This window comes from Cyprinodon variegatus, unplaced genomic scaffold (genome assembly GCF_000732505.1).
Source record: "Cyprinodon variegatus isolate N-32 unplaced genomic scaffold, C_variegatus-1.0 Scaffold390, whole genome shotgun sequence".
Classification (NCBI taxonomy): Eukaryota; Metazoa; Chordata; class Actinopteri; order Cyprinodontiformes; family Cyprinodontidae; genus Cyprinodon; species Cyprinodon variegatus.
Genome location: NW_015150843.1, coordinates 600,848 through 615,404, shown reverse-complemented (window position 1 = coordinate 615,404; position 14,557 = coordinate 600,848). Strand labels below are relative to the sequence as shown.

The 14,557-nt window shown below is 36.7% G+C and overlaps 1 protein-coding gene across 1 annotated transcript; it reads left to right on the top strand.

The window, feature by feature from the left end:
- Positions 1-1,829: 1,829 nt before the first annotated feature.
- Positions 1,830-3,708, top strand: LOC107092670 (apelin receptor B-like). Its single transcript, XM_015387270.1, has one exon. The coding sequence runs from the start codon at positions 1,907-1,909 to the stop codon at positions 2,975-2,977; it is 1,071 nt and encodes a 356-aa protein (XP_015242756.1). The 5' UTR covers positions 1,830-1,906; the 3' UTR covers positions 2,978-3,708.
- The last annotated feature ends 10,849 nt before the right edge of the window (positions 3,709-14,557 follow it).

Genomic DNA, 14,557 nt, shown 5'->3' with positions numbered 1-14,557 from the left:
CTTGTCTAAATTCTCCTTAAGTGTGAGTGTATGTGTGAATGATTGTTTGTCTCTATGTCTTTATTTCTATGTCTTTGTTTATTTCAAGTAGGTTTTTTGTTCCAGATTTCCACCGTAACTCTTTTTAGTTTCCTATCTATTCACACCAACATTTTTAAAAGATGTTTTTTTTTTCATACTAATTTACACCATGATTTTTAAAGCATGTTTTTACTGCACAATAAATATTTCATATTATTTCATTTCAAAATTTTTTTATTTCTGAAACAATGATTTAGTTCAGCCTCTAATATTTCCCTGTGCCAGTTGTTTTACCCAAAGAATTTTCGCCTGCCCCTTTTTTCCACTTCGGTTATTTCCACTTTGCCTATTTCTACTTCGTCTATTTCCACTTCGTCTATTTCTACTTCGTCTATTTCCACTTCGTCTATTTCCACTTCGTCTATTTCTACTTTGTCATTTTTTTATTTTGTCTTTTTTCATTGGGTTAAGTGGCTTAAAAAGTGGCCTAATAAGTCAGCATTAAAGAAAGAAAAGTAAAAAAGTAGAAGTTAAAATATATATTTCTAGATGAATTATTAATCAATTGTTGAAGAAATATCTAATTCATATGATTTTTGTCACATTTAATGGCACACAATATTAATTAGCTACTTTTTGAAGCAAGTTTATATTATCAAGTCCTTTATTTTTTTCTGTATGTATTTTTAATCATGGCAGGATTGGTCCTCCATAGGATAAAATAAATACTAAGCACTCTTGATGATTCAGAAATTAAGGGGTAATGTTCTATTTGGATCCAGGTAGTTGCTCTTTTAGATCTAAAAAAAAAAAAAAAAAACAAGTATCAAAATGAATCACCTTCAGGAATTGTAACTCAACCAAGTCAAGAGAAACATTTTAGGATATTTATGGATTGTGATAAATACTTGTTAGATATTTCAGTTCTGTTTCTTGCTAGTAAAGTTTATTATTCTTATTTTGTGTGTATCTGCATTTTTCTATTTTCTGAAATTCACCTGAACCTTCCACTGTGGGAAAATAAAGGGTGTTTCTATTCTAGAATTAGATTAGATAAACTTTTATTTATATGAAAATTCTTCTTTTAATGAATTTAAATTATTTTTACTAAACTAAATTTTAATCAGTTTAAGAAAATGAATGTAGTAAAATTAATGAATTAATTAAACAACATTTCTGTCTCTATTCAGTTTTATAGATAGCAATTAATATTTGTTTTACATCTGGAATGCAATCCATTACATATGAAATCCAATGAAGTCACATTTTCTTCCCATTTCTGTGCTTAAGCTTGTTGAAACATGTACAGGGGAAACGGGACAGGCAAAGAAATGTCAATAGATTCCCTTTTCTTCTGTTAAATGAGGGTGCTCCAGTAACAAAATACCGCCCTATTGATATTTAAATGTATCTTCATCGTGAAACCAGCCTAAGCTACTGCTATCAGCCTGCTGTCCAGACATGTCCGATGAGCCCGTGTTCAACCAAGCAAATGACAGAAATATGTCTCACGATGAAACCAAACATTTCTGATATTGAAACTTTTATTTGACTCTTTAAATTACTGTGCAAGTATATGTGAAAAGAATGTTTTCACATGTACAGTAAAAAGGCAGCTTCAAAGTGTATAGTTAGAAAGTTTTTTATGCTAAGTTATCAATTGAATAACTGGTGACATGAGGGCATAGGGGTATGCAGTGCTGAGCGGGGAAGATTAGTGGGAGGAGTTGTGGTCATGGGAGGGAGCGAGCAGGATGGGGGTTTGTATATAAGGGCATGCAGATTTCACACACAGCAACAGACTTCAGTGTTTCAGCTTCAGTGGATTTATCTGCCTTAGACAATTATTTCTTTTTTTTCTCACATTAAGTGAAAGAAAGAAAAAATGGATTTGACCACAGCTCCTTATGACTACTACGACTATGAGGAGGCAGAGAACTCCACTATGTGTGACTATTCAGAGTGGGAGCCGTCATACTCTGTCATCCCAGTGCTCTACATGCTCATCTTCATCCTGGGCCTCTCAGGAAATGGAATTGTCATCTTCACCGTGTGGAGGGCTCAAGGAAAGCGTCGAGCTGCTGACGTCTACATCGGCAACCTTGCTTTGGCTGATCTTACCTTCGTGGTCACTCTGCCTTTATGGGCTGTTTATACAGCCATGGGCTACCACTGGCCCTTCGGAGTAGCCCTGTGTAAGATCAGCAGCTACGTGGTGCTTCTCAACATGTATGCCAGCGTCTTCTGCCTCACGTGCATGAGCTTTGACCGGTATCTGGCCATCGTCCACTCCTTGTCCAGCTCCCAGCTGCGCACCCGAGGTCACATCCGAGCGTCGCTTGCAGCCATCTGGGTCCTGTCATTTCTGCTGGCCGCCCCAACTCTTCTCTTTCGCACTACAAGGTATGATCAGCAAACCAACCGCACATCTTGTGCCATGGACTTCAGCCTAGTTCTGACCAATAAGGAGGAAGAGAACCTGTGGATCGCCGGTCTCAGCATCTCCTCCTCAGCTCTCGGCTTTCTCCTTCCGTTCCTGGCGATGATGGTGTGCTACTGCTTCATCGGCTGTACTGTCACCCGCCACTTCAACACCCTGCGTAAAGAGGATCAGCGTAAAAAGAGGCTGCTAAAGATCATTACCACCTTGGTGGTAGTGTTTGCTGTGTGCTGGCTGCCATTCCACCTTGTGAAGACAGCGGATGCCCTGTCATACGTGGATCTGGTCCCTGCCACCTGTGACTTCCTGCGCTTTTTGCTGCTGGCTCACCCCTACGCTACCTGCCTGGCCTACGTCAATAGCTGCCTCAATCCCTTCCTTTATGCCTTCTTTGACCTGCGCTTCAGATCTCAGTGCCTGTGCCTCCTTAACCTGAAGAAGTTCCTGCATGCCAGCCCAAACAGCTCTCTTTCCTCACAGAAAACAGAAGCTCAGTCTCTGGCCACAAAAGTGTGACAACAGTGGTTGAAGAGATGTGCACTGCAAAAAAGGGCAGGTTGAAAGACAAAACTTTGCAGCATCGTCTGCTATCGGTTTCAGGGTGTCACCTTTGCCCGGCTGCCCCACACCCCCTCGGCCTCTGACTGCGTGGACTGAAGAGGTCTGAATGTTGTTGATGTGTGGGGGTGCTGGTCACACCGAAACTCCAGCCACTCTCTGAGTGGCAGGCCAGTGAAACTGAACAAGGAAACCACATAAAACTCTGTTGTTTGAGGATAAACATGGACTAGATGCTCATGAAATCATCTTGGCTCTTGTGTAGACTTTGTGAAGAGGACAAGCTGTGTTTTCATCTGTGATGTTCATGTTGTAATTGGTCAGAACTTGAAGAGTGATCCAGCCGGTGGTATCTTACCCCTGGCTGGCAGTGTCACGTCTCCGAGTGTGCATGTAGGAAGGGTGTGCCAATCAGCAAGGAAGGTGTTGGAGTTAGATAAGATGTTGTAAATTGTAAATTTGTGGGTGTGTGTGTGTGTGTGTTTCTGAAAGGGGGGGTACAGTGGTTGGCTGCCTGCAGACAGACAAACAGATGGCAGCTGACAAATGGTTTCAAGTTGGTAAAAAGCTCAATTAAAAGGTAGCTGCTTTGAAAGTCATGTATGTGGATATGGGTGTGTGTAAGATAAAAGTCATTTAATTTCCTCCTGACAGCAAAATGAAAGATTTTGTAAATACATTATTTTTGATTTGTAATAAAAAAAAAAAAAGGTGCTCTTAAGAAAAAGAAAATTCTCTGGTGTCCCTCTTTTCCCTCAGATGGCTTGTTAAGTCTAACTGGAATGTATTTTCTCCTGTCCGTTGAATATGCTTCTTCCTGTTGGGGCACTGCTGAGAGGACGCCTTCTCCTCTCCTATTGTGTTTGGAAGGGCTGCAATCAAAGCACATGTCTACAGGAAATACACGCTAGACGTCTGTTTCCCACTCCTCTAACAACTCACAAACAATCCAGAGAGGACAAATGTTTCTAAACTGGATCAGCCACAAAAGTATTTTCCAGTCTTCCAAACAATGTGATTATCGTAAGTGTTAATTACCTAAATGCATTCCCAAAGCAATGTCTAAAATTTTCTTTAGCCATCAGTAAGAATCTAGATCATCTGTTAGCGGAAGCTGAAACTAACAGGTAGTAGGAGTCGGTCTGAAGTCTTTTACTGTATTAAAACTAGTCTGGTTTTAAAATATTATGGCGGTTTACATTAGCAGTGTTTTATTAATCTTCAAATAGTGCCACATGAAATGCAGATTATTTACAAGGCAAATGAGAAAGGGATGTATGAACTTCTTGACTGAAAAACGTGCAGAGAAAAAGTCATCTATATTTCTGGTTATTAAAAAAGTTAGGACAGCGTAGCGAAATAAAATGATTGCCTTTTACATTTTTGCATTAGGCCTACTTTCCAATCTGACAATACAGCCTTTTCAAGGTAGCTATCCATCCAACGGCCTCATTTTGGCAGTGTAAAGGTGCATATGTGTAAAGCACTACGATATTATTTTAGACTGGAATTGTTTCAAATGATACCAATCCTTCCTAATCTTGGTCTCTATGAAACTAGCCATGTGTTTTAGCATTAAGGGCCGATTAAACTACATTTATTCTAACATAGTTAACTTCTGGTTTTACTATCTAACTAAAACCTAACATTAAGAAGTTTTTACACTGACCCCCATCAACAGTATTTCTCTTAAGTAAACCGTTTCACCAAGGTCAAAAGACAGCATTGATTTAGCTTTGAAGCACATTTTTAAACTAAACTATTTCGACAGTAATAGGCTTTTTTACAGGATATAATCAGCAACAGCAGGGAGACAGAGGGATCGGATTAATCCTTAATTAGCAGTTTGAAGTGATGGGTCAGGTTTTTTGTCCTCTTGATAACTTCTGTTGACCCTAAATGAATCATAGAATTTACTAATCTTGGTCTGTTAAGTAAATACAGAATAAGGCTGCTTTCATTTTCAACAAGCAAAAACATTTTTTGCTTCAGGTGACAAAGAAATTCAACAGCTGCCATTTAAACCTCTTCTTTTAGAATAGAGTAGAATAGAAAATCCATTTATTGTCCCACACTGGTGAAATTGTGGAGTTACAGCAGCAGCAAAAGATTATAGAAAAAGTGGTCACACAAATGTGGACCTTGATAAGGTGCCTATAAATAACAGGATAAGTGACAGATTTAAGAAAATAAACAAATAAAATACTGCACTGTACAGTTTTATTAAAATATAAAAACTATGCATCTGGAGAATAAATAATATACAGCTGAGGACATTTTAATAGTAATTGATATGTGAAAAAATAACAACACTAGAGATGTGCAAAAATAACAGCAGCATGTTATTTAACTGACTAAGACAGAAACTTAGCAAAAATCAACATGAATGTGACAACTTACTGAGATTGCTGGGAACAGTGATGGTTATAAATCTCCTCAATAATCACAAAGGAAAAATTTACCTGTAAGCAATATTTGGCTGATTACAAACTTCTTGTTAATTGAGAATCAGAATCAGACATACTTTATTATTTCCACTTTTGTTACATGCTCCAGATATACAAACATTTATATATATATAAATATATAAATATATATATATATTATTATATATATATATATATATATATATTTATATATACACATATGTATAACTATAAATCCAAATAGTGAAAGTGACGTACAAAAACAGTGCAAGGAATGAATAAATGTCAATTACAGAGAGAGGGGGGGGGGGGGGTGTCTGAATCAGTTGAGGGAGGAGTTGTAGAGATTGATGACCACAGGCAGGAATGATTTCCTGTGGCGCTCTGTGGTGCATCTGGATAAAAGATATAATATAATAATATAAGCTGGACTCAGTGTCATTTGCTAAAATAAAATTTGAAAACTGGTGTTTGGGGGATTTTTTTATCTCACTTTACAAACTTCAATGATGATAAGGATCGGGGATGTATATAAAATATATAAACAAATTAGTTTATTTGTAAAGTGGAGAGAAAACTGATTTTGTTGTGAATAAAAAAAATCTTGTATGTTGTGGTATGTAAACGTACCTATTTTATCAGTTATTTCCTGATAAAGTCTTATCTTACTGGCAAATTGAGAACACTTTTAAATCACTGTGTAAATCAGCTCCTCTGTCTGAGGCCCAGAGAAACAGACATGAGGCCTATAGTAACTCTGAGGAGCTGCGATGATTCACAGCTAAACAGGAGGATCTGTTGACAGAACCGCAACGCTGCCCATCACCCAAAGCAAACCTTCCCCAATGTGAAACACTGCTGGTGGCCAGAGTTGATGGACAAAAGCTGTAATTGGTGAAAAATATGGTTCTATTTAGCATTGGCAAAGGTGTGGGGGGTAAGTAAAAATACTTATAGAGATTTTGATTAATATAAAAGTCAAATGTTATGGCAAATCATTCATTTGTGTTGGTCTCTAGTCTAACAAACAAAATACATTTAAGATAGTTGTTTCACATTAACCAGAACACAAAACATTTTCTTAGCAGTCTCTGAAGAAGTATCTCACTATGGGTTTTACTGTTCCATGCTGCAGACATTTTTTTTTTTAACAAGAGGACTTTTCACTTTATCCTCCACCTGCTAACATCAAAGACTGAACCCCGCTATGAAAGATAATCTGACTGGATTATTTTCATGGATTCTATAGTTTTATGGGGCCCATGTGATCATTTTACGCAGATTTCATGGCATTAGGTGCAGAAACTGCAAACCTACTGAAGTGATTTATGCCCCTTTTCACCAAACATGAACTAAGAGTTTCTCTGAACTGGCAGTTTAGAAACAGTCACACATAATGTTCCCTCTGTTATTACTGAGTTTGGGAAAATTAAAAGTTAACATATAATCACAGATAAGTTTCTATGCTAAAACTGTCATCATTCTGCACTTTTTGCTTCTGTTTAAGTTTTCTTTTAGCGTTTCAGTTAAACTTTGATTCAAGTTTTTCTGTGTTTTCTAGATTATTGGTTTAATTTCCATTTTGTGTCATTCTAGTTGTTTCCTGGTTGTATTTGAGTTCTTATGTATTTATTGTTTATCCTCTGTTGCCCCCTCATGTTAGTGTCCTTTCCCCTACCTCCCATCTATTTCCTTCTGTCCACACCTGCTCCCAATCAGTTGATTACCCCAGTCTATCATGTGTGACATATATATTCCTCCACTTCAGTTACTGTTTGCCTTAGTTCCTCATGTGGGCTTCCCTTGATGTCTCCTGGTTTTTGGTTTTCTGTATTTTGTTTGTGGACTTGTGCTTCAATTGCCACCATTTGGATAAATAAATTTGTAAGAAACCACCTCAGCTTCCGTCTCTGCATTTCGGTCCTCTAAAAAACCCCAGACAACCTTGCCAAAAAAAAAAAACATATGAATGTAAAATGATTACTTCTTTTTTATCTAAGATAGCAGAATTTCTCAAAGGCATTTGGAGAAGAAAATATGTGTTTCTGGAACGTCTGCTTGCTGGATGTCTGGATGCTATGCAAAGACAGTTCTGTACCACATATAGCACTCTGTCTCGCTGTAAGTCATAAAGCTAATTGCATCTCTAATTAATTGGGTTATATCACACTTTTTCATTTATGCATTTAAAACCTAATTTGGTCGATCAGTCATGATGTCTCTTCTCTTCTCAACAATACTGATGCAGAATTAATGGGGAACAATTTGAGGTACTAAATATTCCTGCTTATCAACATTAGGAAAAATAGAGGAAATACAAACTAAAATATAAACTTAAATATTAGTTTATATTTGGTAGTTTGCATTTTGCTCTTATCTGATTCTGATCAGTTCAGCTTAACAGATGCCTGCATTGAAAATCTGAATTTCAAAAATGCTGATTTAAGCATTATAACTGCTAGATAGTGTCCAGTTACCTAGTTTTTCCCATGTCTGCAGTCAGATGGTTAAAAACAAGAATAAGACAAATAAAGCTTGATAAAGTTTTTTTCTTGATTAACTGTATGAAGTGGGAAAGAAATGAGGTAAAAAAAACAAACAAAAAAAACATTGTTTTAACAATGTTGTTGCTCATTGTCTAAGAACTGCCTCTAAGTGTGGCATCTTAGGGTCAACAAGCTCTCATGACAAATAACAGATGCTAGGTGAAACCAACAGGCTGTTTATTATTCTGTGTTTTTTCAAACTTACAGGAAAATTTGGTTCAATGAGGCTAAGATGGAGCATTCAGGAAGAAACCTCTGCAGTTGTATCTGGTGAGATAAAAAAAAAAAAAAAAAAAAACACATAGTGCTGCTAACTATGGTAGAGGATGTGTGGTGTTTCGGCCTGTGCCTGTTATAAATGCCAGAGAAACACAATGTGAGTATCTGCAGCAAATCTAAAAAAAAAAAAGAATAATCTTTGAGGTGAAAAATAATCTATAAATATAGACAAATGGTTCGCTGGACTCAGGCTTGTTTTATGAGCATTCCACTCCTCTAATCTACACCCAGAACCTGTCATGTCAGATTAACCAACTGAGTTTACAGAACTCAGGATCCTTTTAAATAAAGAAAGATTGACAAGTTTTTATAATCACCTGCTATTCCATTTTTATTTAATTAAAAAAAAATTTAATATTAGTTTCATATTTGTGGAAGATAGAGTGAAAAGCATGCAGTTTAAGAAAAAAAACAAATTACTAAAATAGCTTTTTGTATAATTATATGAAAATTAGAGAATTGTATCTGTGTATTGTAAAGGCTATGAATAGGCAGTTCAAGAGCTGGAGGTTTAGATCTCTGATATAAAGAGATTGTAATGAGATGAATGGTTAGATTTTCGAAGTTCCTGGTCTCTGTCTGCTCCATCTTGAGGACATGTAATGATACATATATGTTTGTGTTGGTATTTGTTGTTAATAAATGTGGGGGGCAGATAACCTAGAAAAAATTGGGACCGAGCCCAATCTTAGCCACACTAGAGACTTTCTTGCTACATGTATTTGCAGTTTCAAAGGGGTTTCTGTATCATTAACTGTCCCATCATTGAGGGACAAAAAGCTGCAGGGTTTTAGGGCAGGTTTGCAGCCAGACTTACTCTATGTCAGAAACATGTCTCTGCTCTCATAAATCAGAAGCCAATAAACCAGGTCAAGCAGAAAATAGACAAAGGAAGCATGTGCATAATTCTTCTTTGCCCTAACAATAGATGCAGAGCAGCTTAGCCAGCAGACCGGACCTGAGGCCCGGTCTACCCCTGGTGGGGAAGGATGAGATGCTGACCCCTGAAGAGTCTTGGAGGACCCTCAGCTTCCTGCCACACGGCCCCTCCAGAACAACCTCCCCAGAGGATGGCTGGCCTGATGGTCTGGAAAGGATCCAACAGGTCAAACAGGAAGAGTAGGCAGAGGGTGGTCAGAGCAGTGGTTCCTGATCTGGGTATCCTGTCTTTCAGAGCCACCGATAAGCTTTTACAGCCTATAAGATGCTCACCTGACAAACCTATTTGGAATGAATGTGTGAGGATAGTTATTCTAAACATGATCCTCATGAGGGTAGATATCCAGGTGGTAACATGTTCAGTTACAAACTTCTCCACTCGAGCTTCTGTAAAGACATTTCTCCTTTCTCCTCTGTCTCCTTGTCTGCTGCTATAGATTGCAGACCTTTTCAAAGACGCTCACACAAGACAGCAATCGTTAGTGAAAACACGTAGTTTCCGATGGAGCGGAAGAGTCCAAGCTGTAGGAGTCTCCGGATCTTAGGTTAGAGAAGCTCATCCTCTTCAATGGACACAGAGACTCCCTTCATTCCTTTTCTATCCTCTCCTTTGTGCCTCTATTCCCTCCCTCAGGTCTAAATGGAGGCCCTGTCATGTTCAAACGGGCCTGAACCAGTTTAGAGCTTCAGCTGCATGGATGTGTGACTTACAGGTAACAAGGTGCTAAAAAACTCCATCAGGGCATCATCCAGAGACACAGTACACACAGCACAGATTATTATTCAAAGGTTTAGACACATGAGCAGCTTTGCTCTTACAGTGTCTCAGTATGTGATGTAAGATTAGCAGCTTTACTCCGATCCTATGAGCACATTTATTAGAACTTCATGAGGAGATCCTGCAGGCACTCTGTTTGTCTGCTGCTGCGTGACAATTTACTTGTTTAACTGATGTCACAGGGGAATAAATCTCAGAGCACAAACACTCCTCTGTTTACTCAGTCACACTGAGACTCCACCTTCCTGTTAGGAACGTCAATCCTGTTTTTCTTACATCTATCATTTAGTATGAGGTCTTGGTCAATAAAGTTCCAATAAAGAGTTCAGTCCATATATGCTCTTAAAGACTCAGCAGTGAAAAGTTTTCGGCTTATAGTGTTTGATTCACACATTTAAAAAAAAAAAAACGGGTAAGAGGTTGTGTGTTATTGTCTTTTTGAAACATTGCCCCTCTTCTGTAAAAGTAGCTGTTTAATGCCTACCTGCATGCATTTAGGATGCTATAGCACAAACAAATAAGTAAATACATAATAAAATAATTAATTTGTTTCTCATTTTACAAAAGAAAAAAAAAACTCTAATAGATCAGATAAAATTGCTTGCAGTGATAAAACAAGTATAAATCTTTGTATTACAGTTATGTCTTAAATTCTAAAGATCTTTTAACATTTGAACATGTAAATAGAGTTATCTGTGGGATGGAACATAGCAAAATGGAATATATCTTTAATTATAGCATCCTGATTTTTTTATGCTGGCGTCCAACAGGAGCAATATTGGCTTTAATTCGACACAACATTTCCTTTGCGTGTTTTGAGACAATGTGATGTCAGTGAATCCAGATATTGTCATTATCTTAATTCATGTTAAAACTACAAAATAAATGTTGGTAGCTGCAGCACAAAGACCGCAAATTAGATTTTCCATTTAGTATTTGTACATGCAGTTTGCATATCCTCCTGTGCATGTGTGGGTACTCAGTACCACAGTCCAAAACCCTGACTGTTAGTATGGTTAGCATCCTTACATTGCCCTTAGTTCTTTCTGTGCATGGATGTATGTCTCTGCCCTGTGATGGACCTGCGACCTGTGCAGGACGTACCCCGCCTTTTGCCAATATCCTGTTGGCCTGACGGAGAGGCAAGAAGAAGAAGATCGATGGATTTTTTTACCAGCCTGTTAAGCTGCTAAATGAAAATCCATGTCCCGTTTATCAACAGGTGTATGCCAGGGTTCACTATCATTTAATGTTCATAAATGTGGACATAAATAAACTATTAACAATTCTTCAAGACTCCTGTACCTCGTCCACGTTTCTGGAGTACTTACTTTATATTAATAGTAAACATAGAAATGTTGATTTATAATTGTATGTTGTAAATCCAGCTCTCCATGGAGCTCAGCTGGTGATATCCTACCTTATGATAGCAATATGATACAGCATTGAAACGTTTATGATCACTTTGAGATATAATCTATTCTATCTACAAATAATCTATTTTCATACACACAATTATGTCTTTTCTATTGTGTTTGTAATTTAAAGAAATATACCCTGCTAAATTGTATAGATTTCTTAAGGTATTGGAATGTTTGCCCAATCTATAGGGGCTCACATGGCCTGGATCCTCCTCAACAGTGGGACTTTGTTCATTTTAAATCAGCTGTGAACGAAACAAGAATTGAGCTGCCTGAGCAAACTGTATAATAATACTGAGAAAGAAAAAATTGGTCCTACCGTTTTTTTGTTTTTTTTTAGACATTATTACAGCTGAGTAATTAATAGAGAAATTAGTTTTGGGGTATTGCAACTGTCTGCATTAGATAAATGTTCACGTAAAAAAGATCAGTCATTTATTTATTGTAAATACAACCAAAACATTTAGTTGTTCTGCAGCTACATCAATTCTAATTTAAAGGGGGGATAAAATCATGAAACTTTTAGACAAAAGACAAAAATACTGAACTTTATTGTAAACATGGAGGGCTGCGTTATATTTTCTATACAAGGCATCCTTGAGAGAAATGTTTAAAAAAGGTTACAGGTCATCGAACAGGAAAATAATTTAAACCATACAGCTAAAAGCAATGAAGTATTGTAAAGGGCAAAAAGAAAAAAAAGTTAGTCAACTCCCAGTGAATCCGGGCTGAGCGTAGACCAGAACCTTATTGAAAATCTATGAACCTTAAACTTGCATTATGTAGATGCTGCCAGTCTTGGTAGAGCAAGTTTATTTAAACAGCACATTTTTTTCAACAAAACAATTCAAAGTGGTCTACATGACAAAAAAAGGGAAAAATAATTACAGTGGTACACACGCAACACAAATAGTTAAAGGCAAGTAAAGTGGCATGTTTTAATAAGCAGATTACTTATTAAATAGATCAAATGACTGATAAATAGAAAAAAATAAAATCATTAAGAATATCGTACATAAGTTAGACCCCAACCCTGACTAGAAATGTTTATATAGCACAATCAAATGCCATTCTAAACAAATGTGAAATAAAAAAAACAAAAACAAATTTAAAGCAACTGGGGTTTGCACCATTTTTACAGTTTTCTGGGGGTTGAGAAGACCTGAGAGGTCTGGGCTTTAGATAAACTGACAGCAGGTTTGTAATGTATTTATGTACCCAGTCATTCAGTGATTTATAGACTAAACCCTTTTAAAAGTCTATTCTATGTGAAACAGAGAGCTGGTGGAAAGACTTTAGAGCTAGGTGATGTGCTCCACTTTGTTAGTGTTAGTGAGGACGCCAGCAGCAGCAATGTAGATGAACTGCAGCTCTCTGTTAAACTTTTTAAGCAGTCCAATAAAACAAAAACACTGCAGTAATCAATTCTACTAAAGATGATAGCATGACTTACTTTCAATAGTTTCGCTATAGAGAGGAAAAGGTGGGTTAATATTGGTCAACATTATTGCAAGTCTCAGCAGCAGTGATATTGTGCCCCCTTGTCAATGTAACTAATAGAACCCATATTTACTTTTATATTTCTAAAAATGTTTCATACTACACAGAATCCCCATGAACGATTAAGGTAGTTCTAAGCTTTTTTCAAAGTAAAAAAAACTTTTTGGCTAAAATAATTGCACTTATATCTTCATTGTTACTTTTAAACAGCTAAGCCTGAAACAACTGATGTATTTCAGTGATACTGACTTTCAAAATCTGTTTATCAATCATGTTAAAGATGTGCAGGAATTTAAAATGTTTCTTTATGTGTCATGGAATCAACGTGTTAAAATAAAGTCGCTGCTTCTTTCAGATAAAGACTCTTTGTTCGTGCTTCAAGGATACAGTAAGAAGGCAGTGAGCTGCTAAGCAGCTGTTACAGCTGTTTCTCTAAACCCGAATTAGTCATCAGGGTCATTAAATAAAACTTAAACATGGCAAAAGATCAGATTACATAGGTTTATTCAGTACCCTGGTGGTCAAGTAAACTTTTTTTTTTTTTTTTTTTTTTTTAGGAGTTTGAACATATACAAATGCAAAAAGTCAAGTTTTTTATCTCTGGACAGGTGGAGAATATTTCATATTGGTTATTCAGTGGTGATAATTTCAGAGAGCAACTCCTGGAAGTATGAGCATCATCTATAGCACCCAAACTGGATGATTTTAGAGGAGCCTTGTTTAAAATGTATAACACATAGGATTGCAAACCAACTTGCTAATGTTCAATCACTAAAGTTTCCCAAAATTGTTGTTTTGTATTTTTTTACCCGAACGCTGAAAGTCATGAGACAATCTGCGTAAATAAAATAAAAGTTCAGAAGGATTGCTTATAGTAGGATGGATTTTAACATACTCAAGATAATAACTGTAGCCATAAACTGATCAAATTAAAGTATTTTTTGTATAAATTGACTTTGTCCTATTATTATGTTTGTATGTAATTAGCTTAACAGCAATGTTTTCAGAGTTCATCAAGCGACAGCTGTGGCAAAAGTCTCTGCCACAATAATTATGTGGGATAGAAACTGAAAATGAAGGAGCCACAATGGCGTTGTAACATATAATCAAACTCCTGCATATCATACTTTGCTAGATATCAGTTATAGCAGTAAAATTCCTTTCTGACCAATTTACAGATCTCTGAAACATCTGATCTCAGTTGTGTGTTTAGGATATCAACATAGGTATTTAAAAAAGGCCGGGTTAAAACCACATTTAAATGTTGTAGAGAAAACCTTCAATATTTCAGTATTTCCCACCCAAAACTAGATATAGTACATTTAAAACATCTTTAATGATAATTTTATTTTTAAAGAGTAATTTTTATTTTCATCCAAAGCTTAAAACTGGTTGTGCTGCCAAACTCAGTTGGAGGCAACAATTACTATTAAGCTATGGCAAAGAAAAAAAAAGTAAAATGTTTGGCCTGCTATCATTTTTTGAATTGTTTAATTTTAGCCATAATGCAGTTTTTTATGTATTTTTTTTGACAATCAAGGACCTATTTGAGGCTCTTCCGGATTATCTCATATACCGGTATATAATTAGATCCAGGTCTCATATGGCTCACTCCCAGAACTTTTTGTTGACCAGTTGAGGGGTCCGTT

Coding starts and splice junctions, on each gene's coding strand:
- LOC107092670 (XM_015387270.1), top strand. CDS start 1,907: ATGGATTTGACCACAGCTCCTTATGACTACTACGACTATGAGGAGGCA.